Source organism: Coregonus lavaretus, assembly GCF_964263955.1.
Source record: "Coregonus lavaretus genome assembly, chromosome: 30".
Classification (NCBI taxonomy): domain Eukaryota; kingdom Metazoa; phylum Chordata; class Actinopteri; order Salmoniformes; family Salmonidae; genus Coregonus; species Coregonus lavaretus.
The window spans coordinates 14,775,034-14,795,232 of NC_140017.1; the positions used below are offsets into that span (position 1 = coordinate 14,775,034).

General features: G+C 44.2%; 2 protein-coding genes across 3 annotated transcripts; one reads left to right on the forward strand and one right to left on the reverse strand.

Moving 5' to 3' along the window:
* The first annotated feature begins 4,773 nt into the window (after positions 1 to 4,773).
* On the forward strand, positions 4,774 to 7,187 carry LOC311105621 (uncharacterized protein). The gene is made up of 5 exons (XM_084147823.1): positions 4,774 to 4,857; positions 5,445 to 6,338; positions 6,582 to 6,714; positions 6,906 to 6,983; positions 7,101 to 7,187. The coding sequence occupies exons 2-5, from the start codon at positions 5,446 to 5,448 to the stop codon at positions 7,104 to 7,106; spliced, it is 1,110 nt and encodes a 369-aa protein (XP_084003949.1). The 5' UTR covers positions 4,774 to 4,857; position 5,445; the 3' UTR covers positions 7,107 to 7,187.
* Positions 7,188 to 8,917: 1,730 nt separating this feature from the next.
* Positions 8,918 to 19,923, reverse strand: LOC311105620 (membrane frizzled-related protein-like). Of its 2 annotated transcripts, XM_084147821.1 has the most exons (13): positions 19,427 to 19,881; positions 19,184 to 19,301; positions 17,196 to 17,327; positions 15,060 to 15,224; positions 14,580 to 14,799; positions 13,647 to 13,777; positions 13,396 to 13,521; positions 13,071 to 13,147; positions 12,777 to 12,925; positions 10,672 to 10,802; positions 10,223 to 10,357; positions 9,952 to 10,079; positions 8,918 to 9,618 (listed from the first exon to the last, which is right to left on the reverse strand). In XM_084147821.1, exons 1-13 carry the CDS (start codon positions 19,478 to 19,480, stop codon positions 9,394 to 9,396), a joined length of 1,791 nt encoding a protein of 596 aa, XP_084003947.1. In that variant the 5' UTR covers positions 19,481 to 19,881; the 3' UTR covers positions 8,918 to 9,393. The 2 variants fall into 2 exon arrangements, with proteins under 2 accessions (XP_084003947.1, XP_084003948.1); XM_084147822.1 differs by lacking the exon at positions 17,196 to 17,327 and having other exon boundaries at positions 19,427 to 19,923.
* Between the last annotated feature and the right edge of the window lie 276 nt (positions 19,924 to 20,199).

The following is a 20,199-nucleotide window of genomic DNA, read 5'->3' on the forward strand; positions in this document are numbered from 1 at the left end:
TTGGACTACTGCCGAACTTGAACTCCCCTTGGTTTAGCCTACAATTTTTTACTCTCCCGCGGCCCCGGTGTAGCGCTTGCCTCCCTCCCGGCTTCCACTGGCCCGTACTGGAAATTACATCCCCTCCAAGGTGATTCTCTCCTGGCTATCATACTGGTAACACAGCCTCCGTTGCGTTGCTGTTTTGATGGGCCCCGGCATTTAAATCGCATTAAGTGAGTCACCGCTCTCTCCTTGCAGTTGTTATGCTGGCAAGTTTTGTGCCTTGATTGTGTGGATCCTAGTGCTGGCTGTTTTCTAGTCTGTGGTTGGGTTTTGGTTTACTGCCTATAACTGTGGTGATCCTACAAACTGTGATTCAATATAACTAACCATCATACTGTGTGGATTGATTGACTTTTAGCTGACTCCTCGCCAACCTACACTATATATACACAAAAGTATGTGGACACCCCTTCAAATTAGTGGATTCAGGTATTTCAGCCACACCCGTTGCTGACAGCTGTATAAAGTTGAGCACAGAGCCATGCAATTCCCGTAGACAAACATTGGCAGTAGAATGGCCATACCGAAGAGCTCACTGATTTTTGACGGAACACCTTCATAGGATGCCACCTTTCCAGCAAGTCAGTTCGTCATATTTCTGTCCTGCTAGAGCTGGCCCGGTCAACTGTAAGTGCGGTTATTGTGAAAAGGAAATGTCTAGGAGCAACAATAGCTCAGCCGCGAAGTAGTAGGCCACACAAGCTCACAGAACGGGACCGCAGAGTGCTGAAGCGCTTAAAAATAATCTGTCCTCGATTGCAACACTCACTACCAAGTTCCAAACTGCCTCTGGAAGCAACGTCAGCACAATAACTGTTTGTCTGGAGTTTCATGAAATGGGTTTCCATGGCCGAGCAGCCGCACACAAGCCTAAGATCACCATGCGCAATGCCAAGCGTCGGCTGGAATGGTGTAAAGCTTGCCGCCATTGGACTCTGGAGCAGTGGAAACGCGTTCTCTGGAGTGATGAATCACGCTTCACCATCTGGAAGTCCGAAGGAAAAATCTGGGTTTGGCGAATACCAGGAGAACGCTACCTGCCCGCATGCATAGTGCCAACTGTAAAGTTTGGTGGAGGAGGAATAATAGTCTGGAGCTGTTTTTCATGGTTCGGTCTAGGTCCCTTAGTTCCTGTGCTACAGCATACAATGATATTCTAGACGATTCTGTGCTTCCAACTTTATGGCAACAGTTAGGGGAAGGCCCTTTCCTGTTCAGCATGACAATGCCCCCATGCATAATGCGAGGTCCATACAGAAATGGTTTGTGGAGATCGGTGTGGAAGAACTTGACTGGCCTGCACATAGCCCTGACTTCAACCCCATCGAACACCTTTGGGATGAATGGGAACACCGACTGAGAGCCAGGCCTAATCGTCCAACATCAGTGCCCGACCTCACTAACGCTCGTGGCGTCCCCGCAGCAATGTTCCAACATCTAGTGGAAAGCCTTCCCAGAAGAGTGGAGACTGTTATAGCAGCAAAGGGGGGGGGGGGGGGATCAACTCCCTATTAATGCCCATGATTTTGGAATGAGATGTTCGACGAGCAGGTGTCCACATACCTTTGGTCATATAGTGTATTTCATGTGTGGATTTTAACTGACTTTTCCAGATTGGCGGCTACCACCTCAGAGACTACGGTGATCATTTCATCCCATGTAGGAGTTGCACCTATTTTGCACAGTTCCACGATAATATTGACAGGCCAAATTTCAAATGTGGAAACTGTCAGCTTATTGAGGAATATATGTCTGAGCTGGACATAATAATATAATAATAATATGCCATTTAGCAGACGCTTTTATCCAAAGCGACTTACAGTCATGTGTGCATACATTTTACGTATGGGTGGTCCCGGGGATCGAACCCACTACCCTGGCGTTACAAGCGCCATGCTCTACCAATTGAGCTACAGAGGACCACATCCAGAGTAAGCAAATTAATACTGCAGCGCATTCTGGTTATGTCCCACTCGAATACCTTTTCTACTCCCCAGCCTGGTCGTTGTGCCACAGTGTCGCCACTCTACGACTGACTGGCCAGGTCTGCCCTGCCCTGCCCTGCAGAGGCCCCTCCCTAATGAAGTCCCCCCCCCTTGGAAAATAAAGGAGCAAGGACGCTTTATGAGGAGCTGGTGGATGCCGTGGTTATCCCAGTGGAGGCACGTCACACACCGTAAGCCCAGCGCAAGGTAGTGGTATTTGGTGAATGGGGCTGAAATGGCTTTGAGGGATCCCATCCTGCTGACCAACAGTTTCACCCACCTGCTTCCAGAGATTCCTGCTCCTTCATCCTCTACCTGTCTCCGGAGGGTCCAGCTCAAGGGGTTTCTCCCACAGGCCAGTACCCCCCGGGCTCCCTCTCACATAAGGCCTCGAGGGTGTCTGACTTACATGGGTGCAACCAAAGTCCATGTACTGAAAGTCAGTTTATAACATTCCATCATTGGTTACTCAGAGTTCCCCATATTGACATTGGATGCGGCATCAGGCCCTATGGTACTAACCTTGGAAAAGTAATGACTATTACTAATAGGGATAGACCAAATGGTGCAGTTCTATGCAATCTTATAGTCATACCAACCTTATTAATATCAACCATCAGACAGCTGGTGACTAACTCTGATTAATCTTATTTTAACAAATACACCACAGAAATTGTGTTTATACTGGTGTCATCACCCAAGACATTAGTGATGGTTGCCCAGTTGTTTGTGTTAGAGATGTGAGAATACAAAAAGCTAAGCCTTGTTTCATCACAAAGAGGAACTTTAAAAACTTCAATGAACAGGCTTTTTTTGTATGTTCATCATTTTAGTGACCTTGATTGCATTTCAGCTATCCCTGAACCTGATTTAGCTTTGAGCCTTTTGCAGATGTCTTCAATACTATTGTGAATGATTATGTAACCGCTCTTTTTGATTGTAATGGGAACCCGGCTAAATTCTGGAAAACTGTCAAATCCCTGAAGGGTTCTACTTCCACCTCTTGGCCACAACCAATTAATTCAGACACTGGCCTCATTACGGGAAAAAATTCCATCTTTGATACATTTAATCGAGTTCACATGACTGGTGACGCATCGCACTTCCGCATTTTATTCGTACTTTTTGTTGCTACTTGGCTACCTGCCAAACTTGTTTGTTTTTTACTCTTAACTATTGAATCTAATTCTGTATGTAACAAGTTTACCAACATCTTAGTTTTGTCCTCAAATTTTTTTTTTATTCAACTTTTTCCACACGGGACGCTTTATCTGGACGTAAGGTTAACATTACGCCTTCTCATTACAGTCACTGTACAGGAGAACTATCGCCTTCTGGTGAGGATAGCCGAGTTGCAAGCCCGGCTTCAGACGCAATCATTAGGCAAGGGTAATTTAAGTGAAGGAAAGGATGATTCAGCGTCTGTGCCACCAGTAAATACAGCAAGTAGTGTTGAGCCCCCTACACAGTCCCTGCAGCCAAACAACTTTCTCACGGCTTCTGGAAAGAAATGCTGTCTGCATGCTCAACCGGTGTCGCTCTTTCAGCGGATAGAAACTTTCGTCCGGTTTTCCCCACTAAGCAACGAGTCGGAGTCAGAGCCCAATCCTTCTCAGGTCTCTCCTCCACCCGTTATGGGGTCTGAGCCACCAAAGCCTCCCACCATTAGCGCTGACAAATTGAAAATCCTTGTCATTGGTGACTCCATTACCCGCAATATTAGACTTAAGCAATAAGGCATGAGGGGGTGTGGTATATGGCCAATACACCACGGCTAAGGGCTGTTTTTATGACGCTTCGCTGAGACAGCCCGTGGTATATTGGCCATATACCACAAACCCCAGAGGTGTCTTATAGCTATTATAAACAGGTTACCAAAGTAATTAGAGCAGTAAAGCGGTGTGTGCTCGATTGTATACACCTGTCAGCAACAGGTGTGGCTGAAATAGCCGAATCCACTAATTTTAAGGGGTGACCACATACTTTTGTGTATACACACACGTATAAAAACAATAAGGATTACATGTTAGGATTATGACATACTAATGGCATAAGATTGGCAAGTCTGGAAAAATATTGGGAACAAATGGGTTAAGAGTTTTTAGAAAACGTGGTCACATAATAAAAAACTGAGGGAGATTTTACAGAAATTCTGTTACCAAACTTGGCATCTGCCCAGTTCTTTCAGTAAATGTTTTGTGAAATATTCAATGTAAATTGTTCAAAGTTGTCATTGTGCTTAGAGTTGTATGGTTTGTTAAACTTTAAAAAATCGGAGTCTCAGAAATTCTGTCACCTTGGAATTGCCCTGCTTCAAAAATAAATGATTAAACTCCTAGTTATTCTCTTTTGAAAATCATAATGTCACACAAATGTATAATAGTTAATGGTTTGACAGGCCTTACATTATTTGTGGTAGGACATCTCTAAATGGGTTATATCGGTTTAGTTTGTGAGGGCAAGTGATTGCCATTAAGCTTTTTCAGCGACATATTTGGTACATGCGCAGTAGCTAGCGTTGATGTTCAAGGTGAGTTGTCTACCACTATGTAATATTTATTTTAGTTGTTTAGGGAGGTTGTTGGGAGGTGCACCGGGGGTTTCATTAATCTCCGTTTTTACCATACCAGGAATAAGATTGGGATCCTTGTAAACTGTGGTTATCGTACTAGTTGAATGCTAAAACCTGCTAGCATTTGCTAACCGGCTAACAAAATGTTTTTGACAGCTTGGTAACATTGCCTAACTAGCTAGCTACAACAACTGCAACGTTAGCTATAGCCAGCTAGCCACCAATGACCCGAATCGGATTTGTTTGACAACTTTGGTAATAGCTAACGTCAACTTTAAACAATTTTGAAAGTAGCTGACTAAGAGATTTAACGTAACGTTGAATGGTGTTGGTTGTAAAACTAGCTAGCCATTTGCCAGATTGAGTTTACATTGGGCTAGTAGCTAACGTTAGCTAGCTTGCTTGCTGACAGCAACTTGAATTTGCTGCGTTGTTGCACAATGTTAGCTACAGAATGTGCAATCAGGAAAATGACCTATGTTACTTTTTTTTTTTTGTAGTCTAGAATAGCTGTTCTCAAACCTCACCTCGGGGACCCCCAGATGTGTCAAAATTGTGTTGTAGCCCTGAAGTAACGTTAGCACACCTGATTCACTTAAGTTAATTAAGGGCTTGATTAATTGGCAAGTTGAATCAGGCGTGCTAGCTCTGGAAATGCATGGAACTGCGGGAGGTCCCTGAGGAGAGGTTTGAGAATCACTTCTGCAGGGAAGAGTGAGGACAACCTATTTATTTGTACTGTACTCATGTCAAAATAGGCTTACTTTTTTATTAACATAACCATTGAGCCTTGTTTAGTGGAGCAAAGTAAATTATTATTTTGTCTCGTCTCTGTTTTCAAGAATGTTCAGGAGTCCACAGATTCTGGCCTTGACATGCCCTGTCAGGACCCTGCTGTTGTCAGTCAGAGACCCCCGAGTGCCTGCCCTACCTGAGCATGCCTGTCAGAGGTGGACTGGACCCAAAACAGGGAGAAGTCTCTGTCAGGGGGGTGGAGGGGAGGAGGCAGTATCCCTCTCTTCAGCCATCTCTTCACACCTTGTTAGCAGAGGCACCTCCGGTTGTGAAAGCTGTCTCCTAAACACTGCACCTCAACACCCCTTAAAAAAAGACACCCCTCCCAACCGGCCTCAATTGTCTCAGGACTCTAGCTTTGTCTCTTTGAAACGTACACCACGACTGCCGGTGTTAGTATCATGTGACCCTTGGAAAACCACTCTATTGGAACATTTGGACAATTCTAAAGCCCCCGAATGTTCTAGCGACCTCAAGTGCCTTCTACAAAGGAGGCAAACTGACAATGGTAGCCAATGTTTATCTGCTGAGGTGACGGTGAACGTCACATTCAGTGTTAAAAGGAATAGTTACAGTCCTGTTCGAAGTGGCAAGATTGACCTTTTTCATAGACTGCTTGTGTACACACCAATACAGTGGACTGTGGATTCCCAGCGAAGCCTTTCACTCCAGAGCCGTGGCCTGCACCAGACTGCTGCCTCCTGCCCTGAGAGTGCCTTGAGGGAGTGCCTTTCGCTGGTGAACGAGGCGCGCTGCCGACAGAGCCTGGGGCCTAATGTGGCTCTGTATGAGAAGGACGTCCGGGGGAAGAGGGGGGCCAGTGAGGCCGAGGGGAAGTGGGCGTCCGTGCTGGTCTCTCTTTGCTCCGTGGAGGGAGAGCCCGCCTTTCTCTTCACCCTCAGATCCACAGAACTGAAGGGCAGACACAAGGGCGACGTCAGGTAACCACAGACTCCTGCACCATTCCCACTGCTTTGAACTTAACAACTCTGAAAATGACAACTTTGTTAGTGTGATTTGCGAAAAACATTGTCGTGTAAATGAATGTATGAAGTTGTATGAAAAAAAAAAAAAATTATGCACTCACTAACTGTAAGTTGCTCTGGATAAGAGCGTCTGCTAAATGACTAAAATGTAAATGTATAGAAAGCTGGAAATTGACAAAGTGCTGTGTGAATGTCCAGTTTTGCAGGGGGCAAGCGTGACCCTTCGGACAAGGACGTTGTGGACACCGCCCTGAGAGAAGCTCGTGAGGAACTGGGCATCACTGTGGCAACAAACCAAGTGTGGGGCGTGCTGAAACCACTCAGGGATATGGTGAGACCCTTAACCCTACCCATAATCCTTCATGATCCCCATCCATCTCACAGCTAGGAGCTCCCCTCTGCTCTTGATCAGTTGAAATGGGGTAATATTATTTCAGTGAAACATTTCTTAATATGAGTATGTCTTCATTATGTAAATTGTTGATCTGCTGCTTTTCCTAATCATGGCACATTTTCTCTCAGTCTGGAATGATGATAGCCCCTGTACTGGCCAACCTCGGCCACCTGGAGGCGCTGTCGTTCAAGCCAAATCCTGCCGAGGTACAGTTACAAGAACTCAGTTTGCAAACGTTACAATCACTCTGTTTGCGTTTGGGCTGAACTAACACGAATACCACCTAACATGGAGTTAAAATGACATTCTCCTTTCTCTCTCAGGTATAAGAGATCTTCACCCTGTCGCTCTCCCACGTATGCAGTCCCCAGAATCGGGGATACACCCACTTCCGTACCGGTGAGCGCTACGGATACACCCTGCCCGTGTTCCGCAACGGGAAGCACCGCGTGTGGGGCCTCACTGCCGTGGCCGTCGAACACACACTCAAACTCATCGCTCCGCCATGACAACCAGTCATGCCAGACTTCACCAATCATGCCAGCCATCACTACTGTTTTTTGTAAAGCATAGTGTATGTGTGATTACGGAATAATTTGATTGATCAATTTCACATATGAAACAAATAATGGGGCTCATGTATCAATTGAGGACTTCTTACAGTCAATGTATCCCTAATAAGCATACATGTCAGAAGTGATATATTGAATATATATATATATATACATACATACAGTGGGGGAAAAAAGTATTTAGTCAGCCACCAATTGTGCAAGTTCTCCCACTTAAAAAGATGAGAGAGGCCTGTAATTTTCATCATAGGTACACGTCAACTATGACAGACAAATTGAGGAAAAAAAATCCAGAAAGTCACATTGTAGGATTTTTAATGAATTTATTTGCAAATTATGGTGGAAAATAAGTATTTGGTCACCTACAAACAAGCAAGATTTCTGGCTCTCACAGACCTGTAACTTATTCTTTAAGAGGCTCCTCTGTCCTCCACTCGTTACCTGTATTAATGCCACCTGTTTGAACTTGTTATCAGTATAAAAGACACCTGTCCACAACCTCAAACAGTCACACTCCAAACTCCACTATGGCCAAGACCAAAGAGCTGTCAAAGGACACCAGAAACAAAATTGTAGACCTGCACCAGGCTGGGAAGACTGAATCTGCAATAGGTAAGCAGCTTGGTTTGAAGAAATCAACTGTGGGAGCAATTATTAGGAAATGGAAGACATACAAGACCACTGATAATCTCCCTCGATCTGGGGCTCCACGCAAGATCTCACCCTGTGGGGTCAAAAGGAAAGCATGAATGGGGCCATGTATTGTGAGATTTTGAGTGAAAACCTCCTTCCATCAGCAAGGGCATTGAAGATGAAACGTGGCTGGGTCTTTCAGCATGACAATGATCCCAAACACACCGCCCGGGCAACGAAGGAGTGGCTTCGTAAGAAGCATTTCAAGGTCCTGGAGTGGCCTAGCCAGTCTCCAGATCTCAACCCCATAGAAAATCTTTGGAGGGAGTTGAAAGTCCGTGTTGCCCAGCGACAGCCCCAAAACATCACTGCTCTAGAGGAGATCTGCATGGAGGAATGGGCCAAAATACCAGCAACAGTGTGTGAAAACCTTGTGAAGACTTACAGAAAACGTTTGACCTGTGTCATTGCCAACAAAGGGTATATAACAAAGTATTGAGAAACTTTTGTTATTGACCAAATACTTATTTTCCACCATAATTTGCAAATAAATTCATAAAAAATCCTACAATGTGATTTTCTGGAGAAAAAAAATTCTCATTTTGTCTGTCATAGTTGACGTGTACCTATGATGAAAATTACAGGCCTCTCATCTTTTTAAGTGGGAGAACTTGCACAATTGGTGGCTGACTAAATCCTTTTTTCCCCCACTGTATATCAGGTAGGGTCATGTAAGGAACAATCACCTTCTATGTCAAAGCCACTTTGGATTGTAATGTCACTGTATTTTGTCATACTGACATGTTCATCTGCAGTTCTCCCTGGAAAGGTTAAATCTCGACAGTTCATTCATTCACTAACCTTATGAAGGTAAGGCACCATGTTTCGGTGTGTCAGAAAATGCAATAAAAATGTTTTACGATTCTATCCTTTTTAAAAATGTTATTATTTTATATGACATGCAGACAGAAATAAATATAGTGCCAAAAAAATAGCATTTGATGTACAGGTATTGTCTCTGGTTGTTGAATGGGACCTTAATTCAGTCAAATTCATTACACAAAAAATTCATGGTTCAATCACATACATTTGCAAAACATCAAGCTACAGTATGTCAAAATCAGTATTGTTTTCGTTAATATGTACATTTATTTTCTATTCCCATGTAAACTCCAACCAGTTCTGTTCCATACATCTGTATAATGCTGTACAAGGCTAGCACCATATTGAATCTGCAGAGTGCAACATTGATTCTTTATTGTATGTAAAGGTCCTTAGATGATGATGATGTACAGTGCCTAAGAGCGGCTGCAAGGTTCCTTGAAAAGATTGGCGCTTTGATGGTATTTTTAAGAGTTCTTAAAGTCCTGTGTTGGCTTCATCTCATTACTATGGTTGTACTGTAGCAAATTCAGGGGCTGGAGCACTCCATAGGGTCTTGGGAGTCAGGCAGCAGGTGGCAGTTGAAGGGCCAGCTGAAGGTGAAGACATCCAGGGCCTGACTACACTGCTGCTCTGCCCAGGAGCACACTGACCGGCAGGGCTGCAGCACCCCACCCTGAGGGCTGCAGTGGGGCATGAACATCCCACACACCAGCTTGCGCAGGGGCTGGAAACATGCCAGCTCCATCAGCACCTAGTAATAACCACAAACCACATGGGAGAGAGTTAGAGAGCGGCTGTACATTATCTACCTCCATCAGAATCAAACACTTAAGGGGGGTCTGCACATCCCATATATGGCTCATAATAATGGCTGGAATGGAATGGTATCAAACACATGAAACCCATGTGTTTGATACCATTCCATTCCGGCCATTATTATGAGTCATCCTCCCCTCAGCAGCCTCCACTGCTATGCACCTATATTATGTTACAGATAATGTTCATGTTAACTAAAAATCCATTAAAGAAAATGTGATATTGTTCTGTGTGGTTGTGTGTTGACAGGCCAAGTGTGCGGTCTCACCATGTACTGGCGGAGCAGTGTGGCTGCCTCTCTCTGGTCAGCAATGGACAGCCAAATGTTGGGGAAGGAGGTGAGGTTGTAGCTCAGGCCCTGACACATCTCCACCTCGATGGGCTCACAGGACGAGCCTGGGGGAGAGGTATGATACAGACACAGAAAAGGTTACTAGTCTGTCCTAATGGAGTCATTCTACTTGAAAGCTTAGCAGTTGTGTTACTGCTTTAGGAATCATACAAATATGATGTGTGTGTGTTTTGTATTGTTGGCTCACTGAAAGGGGGATATGTTGAGTTGTCACAGTCGTGCTCATCTGTCCCGTCTGCACAGTCAGTCCAGCCGTCACACAGCCACTCCTGGTGCAGGCACTCCCCACTGCTGCAGGCAAACTGAGTAGGACTGCATGTTCCTGTCACAAACAAGGAAACAGGTGATCCACTCCTCATATTTCCAGTGTAAATCCTTTAACTAAACCACTGTTAGATGTTTTAATAAATTGCCTTATTTTCTACGTTTACAAGAGCCATAACAGACTAGATACAGGGAGACCGATCTGGGTCGTGTTCTGTAAGGAGGAAACGTTTTGAAACAGAGTGAAATGGGAAGGTACTACCTGATCTTGTCCAATAAAACCGGAGTTTTGTTTATTGTTGCTAAACTTTTTGCTACAGTTTGTCCTACTGAACACTACCCCTGTGTGTGGTGGGGGGAGGGTTGACTCACTCTCGGTGAGGGAGATGGCCTGGTAGGAGGCGTTGAAGCCACTGTCTGCCACGCCCTCGTCAGCGACAAACAACACGGTTATCTGAGGCCCAGAGGAGGTCAGCTCAGGAGGCAGGCTGGTGCCACAGTACCTGGGACAGGAAAGAGAAGGAACACTAGAGCTGGCTGTGGTACAGTAGGTACAGTAACAGTTGTACTGTGTTACAGAATGTGGTACAGTAGGGTACAATTAGCCTGGTCCCAGATCTGTTTGTGACCATGTTCTGTTTTACAACCATAGGAGTCCCCACCACAGGCTAGGCTACTACAGGCTACAGTACACCGTCTTATCAAGGAAGAGTGCTGTTACTGTTGTGAATGTTTTATGGTACACATACTGTATCAGTCAAAAGTTTGGACACACCTACTCATTCAAGGGTTTTTCTTGATTTTTTACTATTTTCTACATTGTAGAATAATATAGTGAAGACATCAAAACTATGAAATAACACATATGGAATCATGTAGTAACCAACAAAGTGTTAAACAAATCAAAATATATTTTATATTTCAGGTTCTTCAAAGTAGCCACCCTTTGCCTTGATGACAGCTTTGCACACTCTTGGCATTCTCTCAACCAACTTCATGAGGTAGTCACCTGGAATGCATTTCAATTAACAGGTGTGCCTTGTTAAAAGTTAATTTGTGAAATGTATTTCCTTCTTAATGTGTTTGAGCCAATCAGTTGTGTTGTGACAAGGTAGGGGTGGTATACAGAAGATAGCTCTATTTGGTAAAAGACCAAGTCCATATTATGGCAAGAACAGCTCAAATAAGCAAAGAGAAACGACAGTCCATCATTACTTTAAGACATGAAGTTCAGTCAATCCGGAAAATGTCAAGAACTTTGAAAGTTTATTCAAGTGCAGTCGCAAAAACCATCAAGCGCTATGATGAAACTGGTTCTCATGAGGACCGCCACAGGAATGGAAGACCCAGAGTTACCTCTGCTGCAGAAGATAAGTTAATTAGAGTTAACTGCACCTCAGATTGTAGCCCAAATAAATGCTTCACAGAGTTCAAGTAACACACATCTCAACATCAACTGTTCAGGGGAGACTGCTTGAATCAGGCCTTCATGGTCGAATTGCTGCAAAGAAACCACTACTAAAGAACACCAATAAGAATAAGAGACTTGCTTGGGCTAAGAATCACGAGCAATGGACATTAGACCGATGGAAATCTGTCCTTTGGTCTGATGAGTTCAAATTTGAGATTTCTGGTTCCAACCGCCGTGTCTTTGTGAAACGCAGAGTATGTGAACAGATGATCTCCGCATGTGGGGTTCCCACCGTGAAGGATGGAGGAGGAGGTGTGATGGTGTGGGGGTGCTTTGCTGGTGACACTGTTGGTGATTTATTTAGAATTCAAGGTACACTTAACCAGCATGGCTACCACACCATTCTGCAGAGATATGCCATCCCATCTAGTTTGCGCTTAGTGGGACTATCATTTGTTTTTCAACAGGACAATGACCCAAAACAGACCTCCAGGCTGTGTAAGGGCTATTTGACCAGGAAGGAGAGTGATGGAGTGCTGCCTCAGATGACCTGGCCTCCACAATCACCCGACCTCAACCCAATTGAGATGGTTTGGGATGAGTTGGACCGCAACGTGAAGGAAAAGCAGCCAACAAGTGCTCAGTATATGTGGGAACTCCTTCAAGACTGTTGGAAAAGCATTCCTTGTGAAGCTGGTTGAGAGAATGCCAAGAGTGTGCAAAGCTGTCATCAAGGCAAAGGGTGGCTACTTTGAAGAATCTAAAATCTAAATTTGTTTAACACTTTTTTGGTTACTACATGATTCCATATGTGTTATTTCATAGTTTTGATGTCTTCACTATTATTCTACAATGTAGAAAATAGTAAAAATTAAGAACAACCCTTGAATGAGTAGGTGTGTCCAAACTTTTGACTGGTACTGTATATTTGTCATATATTGTCATACAACACCTATGCTTGTTTTAGATGTACTTACTTCGAGCATTCCTTTTTGTCCCCTTCTGACCTAATGTATTGGTAGTGTATGAAAAAAACACATTGTGAAGCTAACATAATAAGTCTTACCGTCCGAGTACTCTGCTGGCCCCGGTATCAGCACTGTCATGCACCTCCACATAGTCAAACTCACACACGTCCTGAGTCTCCAGACTGAAGTTACGGAAACTCAGTCTGATCACATGACCCTCCTCGACAGAGATACGCCATGTGCACAACTAACGGAGAGATAAGAGGAAATTAAACATTAATTATCATGGTAGGATTTGATATATTCTGGGTAAATGGCTGGATATGTCAATTAGATACGATGCATGTTGGTGATGTTGATGATGGTTTGCTTGATCAGGTGTAGGTAGGTACCTGTTGATGAGGGTAAGGCTTTGGGTGGTTTGGACTCGCCAGGTAGCCGTAGGGTCCAGTCTTTTGGCCCCCACACTCTGTTCAGCAACATAGCAAAAAACGATGATAATTAGTTTCGTATAGATAAGCAAACGATTGCCCTTTTACTAAAATTGATTACCAGGCTTCCTCACGACTTTGTCCAATTGATGAGCAAGACTTAGGAGGATGGCATCGTGAGACTACCATTTTACATGCAGGCATTCTTTTTCTTGTAGCTGCTGTATGTATTCAGTTAAGTCACTATGATGATGAGTGTGTACTGTGCTGTACACCCTGTTCTTACCTTTGTGCTTGTGGCTGCAGTTGGCCTCATCAGAGTGGTCATGACAGTTGGGCTGACTGTCACACACTGACACAGGCAGGATGCAGCGCCCGTGGTCACACATAAACTCCTCCCTGGAGCAGCTCTCTGAGAACAGACGTACACACACACATTGCTGATGTTATGTGTTAATGTACTGTGAAAATACATGTTTCCTAAAGCAAAGATCAATTCAGTGTATCTGTTGATTGTACCTCTGGCCCAGTACTCACTCTGTTCAGATGTGATGGTGTGGTACTGGGCGGTGAAGCCACTGCCTCCGATGCTCCCGTCAGAGCGGAAGGTCACCCACACAGTGCTGCTGTTGGTGTTCACAGTAGGGGGTGCCACGTTGCCACAGAACCTAGGGTGGAGATAAACGTTTTAAAATGTCAGCCCCAAAAGGCAATCATAATGTGTCTTTATTCTTCACCTAAAATCCCTGAACAGCAGAACCGCAAACCATCAGGGCCAGAAAGTATGCAGAGTTGCTATCTATACAGAACTTGTATGCCACCTAGCTGCCACAATGTGTCATGAAGAGTATGCTTTTTCAAGAGGCTGCCATGCACTAGTAGGTTCAGAAGTACACTACCGTTCAAAAGTCTGGGGTCACTTAGAAATGTCCTTGTTTTCGAAAAAAAATCTTTTTTTTTGTCCATTAAAATAACATCAAATTGATCAGAAATACAGTGTAGACATTGTTAATGTTGTAAATGGCTATTGTAGCTGGAAACGGCTGATTTTTAATGGAATATCTACATAGGCGTACAGAGGCCCATTATCAGCAACCATCAGTCCTGTGTTCCAATGGCACGTTGTGTTTGCTTATCCAAGTTTATCATTTTAAAAGGCTAATTGATCATTAGAAAACCCTTTTGCAATTATGTTAGCACAGCTGAAAACTGTTGTACTGACTAAAGAAGCAATAAAACTGGCCTTCATGAGACTAGTTGAGTATCTGGAGCATCAGCAATTGTGGGTTCGATTACAGGCTCAAAATGGCCAGAAACAAATAACTTTCTTCTGAAACTCATCAGTATGTAAAACGTGCCCATAGTCACTATATGTTACATCCCCTTCAGCATAGGTTAATCTGATCCTAGATCTGTGATTAGAGGCATCTTCTACCTCGAACAGGTTTAGATACAGTACGATTGACCCACCTGGTGACAACAGAAGGTTGCTCCGTCTCCTCCTGAACCTCCAGCCAGTCAAAGAGGCAGGGGGACGGTCCTTCTATGGTCAGAGAGGACACATGGATCTGGACCAGGGATGGAGGGCGCGCCCGGATCACCCAGACACACAGAGTGTCCGGGGGATACGACCCAGGATGGTTGGGGGAGCTAAAGCTGCCCTCTGAGTCTGTCAATACGCCCCCACATCCTGAGACAGACAGACAGACAGACAGACAGACAGACAGACAGACAGACAGACAGACAGACAGACAGACAGACAGACAGACAGACAGACAGACAGACAGACAGACAGACAGACAGTGAGAAAAGTACAGGGTAATGTATTACAGTATTATTATTGTATTGTACGTATATCTGTAGGTAAGTACGTATCTGTAAGGTACAATCATTGGAATATAACTACTTATTCTATTTCTATGGATACAACTGTAGTAGGAAAATACCCACTAGTTTCAGGGGTAGGGTATCTGGCTGGCTGTGGGGCCACTGTACTGTCCCTCTGACTGTGGTTGGTGGGGGTTGTGGGTAGACCACGAGGCAGTCCATCTCCAGTCAACAAGTCCAGGGGATTGGTCGACACCACTTCCCCATCCACACTCTGCCCCTTTAGTTCTGTGGGGTGAAGAACACAGTGAGAGATAGAGTAAGAGGACATTAGTGAATGACACAAGCTTGTGATGTGCAGAAGTACTGCAATGCTATTCGATGCTCAAGGGACCATAAAGTGTATGAATTGGCAATGTTAGTTTAAATAAGGACATAATTACAGTGGGGAAAAAAAGTATTTAGTCAGCCACCAATTGTGCAAGTTCTCCCACTTAAAAAGATGAGAGAGGCCTGTAATTTTCGTCATAGGTACACGTCAACTATGACAGACAAATTCAGAAAAAAAAATCCAGAAAATCACATTGTAGGATTTTTAATGAATTTATTTGCAAATTATGGTGGAAAATAAGTATTTGGTCACCTACAAACAAGCAAGATTTCTGGCTCTCACAGACCTGTAACTTCTTCTTTAAGAGGCTCCTCTGTCCTCCACTCATTACCTGTATTAATGGCACCTGTTTGAACTTGTTATCAGTATAAAAGACACCTGTCCACAACCTCAAACAGTCACACTCCAAACTCCACTATGGCCAAGACCAAAGAGCTGTCAAAGGACACCAGAAACAAAATTGTAGACCTGCACCAGGCTGGGAAGACTGAATCTGCAATAGGTAAGCAGCTTGGTTTGAAGAAATCAACTGTGGGAGCAATTATTAGGAAATGGAAGACATACAAGACCACTGATAATCTCCCTCGATCTGGGGCTCCACGCAAGATCTCACCCCGTGGGGTCAAAATGATCACAAGAACGGTGAGCAAAAATCCCAGAACCACACGGGGGGACCTAGTGAATGACCTGCAGAGAGCTGGAACCAAAGTAACAAAGCCTACCATCAGTAACACACTACGCCGCCAGGGACTCAAATCCTGCAGTGCTAGACGTGTCCCCCTGCTTAAGCCAGTACATGTCCAGGCCCGTCTGAAGTTTGCTAGAGTGCATTTGGATGATCCAGAAGAGGATTGGGAGAATGTCATATGGTCAGATGAAACCAAAATATAACTTTTTGGTAAAAATTCAACTCATCGTGTTTGGAGGTCAAAGAATGCTGAGTTGCATCCAAAGAACACCATACCTACTGTGAAGCATGGGGGTGGAAACATCATGCTTTGGGGCTGTTTTTCTGCAAAGGGACCAGGACGACTGATCCGTGTAAAGGAAAGAATGAATGGGGCCATGTATCGTGAGATTTTGAGTGAAAACCTCCTTCCATCAGCAAGGGCATTGAAGATGAAACGTGGCTGGGTCTTTCAGCATGACAATGATCCCAAACACACCGCCCGGGCAACGAAGGAGTGGCTTCGTAAGAAGCATTTCAAGGTCCTGGAGTGGCCTAGCCAGTCTCCAGATCTCAACCCCATAGAAAATCTTTGGAGGGAGTTGAAAGTCTGTGTTGCCCAGCGACAGCCCCAAAACATCACTGCTCTAGAGGAGATCTGCATGGAGGAATGGGCCAAAATACCAGCAACAGTGTGTGAAAACCTTGTGAAGACTTACAGAAAACGTTTGACCTGTGTCATTGCCAACAAAGGGTATATAACAAAGTATTGAGAAACTTTTGTTATTGACCAAATACTTATTTTCCACCATAATTTGCAAATAAATTCATTAAAAATCCCAAAATGTGATTTTCTGGAAAAAAAAATCTCATTTTGTCTGTCATAGTTGACGTGTACCTATGATGAAAATTACAGGCCTCTCTCATCTTTTTAAGTGGGAGATCTTGCACAATTGGTGGCTGACTAAATACTTTTTTTCCCCACTGTATGTAGGTGTCTATGAGAATGAGATTTTTTAAATTAGGGTTCTTCATGCTTTTTTGAGAGATTAGTGAAATGTATGTATACCATGTATGTACACCATGCTCTGTGAACACTTCCTGTTGAGGATCAGAGGTCCCACTGTTCCACCCATAGAATTACATGGATTTATAGTTTCTGTGTTGGCCCACTCCTCCCACTGTCACCCCCGTCACTCACGTGTGAAGATGAGCACCAGTGCCAGGCCCAGGGCTGCTACCAGGAGCACAGCAGCAACAGAGACCACCACGGCCCCCCAGCTACACAACGGACCCCACAGACGCATCACACACACACTGAACACACCTCGGGCTGGGACACATACACATACACACATACGCAAACCAACACGTGCACACACACACAGGGAGGAAGATGGGTGGAAAGACATGGGTGGTTGAGGAGACCCTCCAAGAATCTTTGTTTCCACTTTCCAATGGTGTAAGACAACAACTAGGTCCAATTGAAAAGGTCTTGGCATTTGGAAACAACCAATCCTATTGCATATCCAACTCCGGTGTTACAGTGGGGAGAACAAGTATTTGATACACTGCCGATTTTGCAGGTTTTCCTACTCACAAAGCATAAAGAGGTCTGTAATTATCATAGGTACACTTCAACTGTGAGAGACGGAATCTAAAACAAAAATCCAGAAAATCACATTGTATGATTTTTAAGTAATTAATTTGCATTTTATTGCATGACATAAGTATTTGATCACCTACCAACCAGAAAATAATTCCGGGTCTCACAGACCTGTTAGTTTTTCTTTAAGAAACCCTCCTCTTCTCCACTCATTACCTGTATTAACTGCACCTGTTTGAACTCGTTACCTGTATAAAAGACACCTGTCCACACACTCAATCAAACAGACTCCAACCTCTCCACAATGGCCAAGACCAGAGAGCTGTGTAAGGACATCAGGGATAAAATTGTAGACCTGCACAAGGCTGGGATGGGCTACAGGACAATAGGCAAGCAGCTTGGTGAGAAGGCAACAACTGTTGGCGCAATAATTAGAAAATGGAAGAAGTTCAAGATGACGGTCACCCTCGGTCTGGGGCTCCACGCAAGATCTCACCTCGTGGGGCATCAATGATCATGAGGAAGGTGAGGGATCAGCCCAGAACTACACGGCAGGACCTGGTCAATGACCTGAAGAGAGCTGGGACCACAGTCTCAAAGAAAACCATTAGTAACACACTACGCCGTCATGGATTAAAATCCTGCTGCGCACGCAAAGTCTCCCTGCTCAAGCCAGCGCATGTCCAGGCCCATCTGAAGTTTGCCAATGACCATCTGGATGATCCAGAGGAGGAATGGGAGAAGGTCATGTGGTCTGATGAGACAAAAATATAGCTTTTTGGTCTAAACTCCACTCGCCGTGTTTGGAGGAAGAAGAAGGATGAGTACAACCCCAAGAACACCATCCCAACCGTGAAGCATGGAGGTGGAAACATCATTCTTTGGGGATGCTTTTCTGCAAAGGGGACAGGACGACTGCACCGTATTGAGGGGAGGATGGATGGGGCCATGTATCGCGAGATCTTGGCCAACAATCTCCTTCCCTCAGTAAGAGCATTGAAGATGGGTCGTGGCTGGGTCTTCCAGCATGACAACGACCCAAAACACACAGCCAGGACAACTAAGGAGTGGCTCCGTAAGAAGCATTTCAAGGTCCTGGAGTGGCCTAGCCAGTCTCCAGACCTGAACCCAATAGAAAATCTTTGGAGGGAGCTGAAAGTCCGTATTGCCCAGCGACAGCCCCGAAACCTGAAGGATCTGGAGAAGGTCTGTATGGAGGAGTGGGCCAAAATCCCTGCTGCAGTGTGTGCAAACCTAGTCAAGACCTACAGGAAACGTATGATCTTGGTAATTGCAAACAAAGGTTTCTGTACCAAATATTAAGTTCTGCTTTTCTGATGTATCAAATACTTATGTCATGCAATAAAATGCAAATTAAATACTTAAAAATCATACAATGTGATTTTCTGGATTTTTGTTTTAGATTCCGTCTCTCACAGTTGAAGTGTACCTATGATAAAAAATTACAGACCTCTACATGCTTTGTAAGTAAGAAAACCTGCAAAATCGGCAGTGTATCAAATACTTGTTCTCCCCACTGTATATGATGTTATGGAACAGGGAAACTAGGTTGTCAGACTCACTGCTTGCTGCTGGGCTCTTTACTGGCTCTACGGCCAAGGCAGTACTGGCAGAACTGAGTCCTTCCACTTTCTCCTCACGCTCACCATCAAGCTCAAACGCGGGGTTGCAGAAAACATTCTGGGAAAAGCAAAGACAATTGGTATAACATGGAACGCCAAGTAACTTCCCACCATGAAATACAAGGTTGATATCAAAAAGTGGAACCAGAATTCCAGGCACACACAAGCTGTCACTGTCCTCACCTTGTAAATGTCAGAGGATTCTGAGTAAACAGATACTTCGGTGAGGTCCGTCATCTTTGGTTAAAGTTCAGTTTCAGTCTTCCAGGGAAACATTGAGCATCCACATCCTAATACCCACGCCAATGTAGTCTTGTGTTGTTGTTTTTAAGAGCACACTTACAACATGTTTGTTGGAATGTGAAAGGTGAAAAGGTCACTTTGGATCGTTTCAGCAGAACATCTCAATGTGACAGATAAAAGAAGCCTGTATCTTCCCAGAGAGATTGATTCATAATTTTGTTACGAATACCCAAAAAATATCTATTTCTATATACATCCACAATGTAAAAAATCCCACAAGAACAAAATATTTAGTCCACCAATTTGAGGTTTAAAATCCAGTGAAAGTGCCCCAAGTGTTTATAGTCCGCTTCTCCTTCCATCACTTTATTAAGTCATGGTGTGTCTGTGTGTGTGAGCTAGGTAGATGTGCAGTCTGTTCTTGTTTTGTTGAGGGTGAGTAATTTGTTATAAAAGACGCCTAGATCTCCCTTCACAGTGTTCCACAAAGCCGAGTCAGCTGAGAGGACTGAGCTCTGAGGCAGGAGGGGGTGGGGTGGAGTGAGGTTTGGGGGCACTCAGAGTAAATTCTCTATAATATGCATAATGATCATCTAATCTCCTAAAATGTTTCTCACACACAACCAATGGCAAGCACAAATTGAGTAATTTACTAATTATACAGTGTATTGGCAACATGGCCCTAACTTGGGGTGAAGTTGGGACCCTGGAGT

What these genes read in the sequence shown, in the direction of transcription:
- LOC311105621 (XM_084147823.1), top strand. Translation starts at nt 5,446, where the DNA reads ATGTTCAGGAGTCCACAGATTCTGGCCTTGACATGCCCTGTCAGGACC. An exon ending in AGACACAAGGGCGACGTCAG is followed by an intron (nt 6,339 to 6,581) that starts GTAACCACAGAC and finishes GTGAATGTCCAG; the next exon opens with TTTTGCAGGGGGCAAGCGTG. An exon ending in TGAAACCACTCAGGGATATG is followed by an intron (nt 6,715 to 6,905) that starts GTGAGACCCTTA and finishes ATTTTCTCTCAG; the next exon opens with TCTGGAATGATGATAGCCCC.
- LOC311105620 (XM_084147821.1), bottom strand. Translation starts at nt 19,480, where the DNA reads ATGACGGACCTCACCGAAGTATCTGTTTACTCAGAATCCTCTGACATT. An exon ending in AGCCTTACCCTCATCAACAG is followed by an intron (nt 12,926 to 13,070) that starts GTACCTACCTAC and finishes TCTCTCCGTTAG; the next exon opens with TTGTGCACATGGCGTATCTC. An exon ending in CACTGCTCCGCCAGTACATG is followed by an intron (nt 9,619 to 9,951) that starts GTGAGACCGCAC and finishes GGTTATTACTAG; the next exon opens with GTGCTGATGGAGCTGGCATG.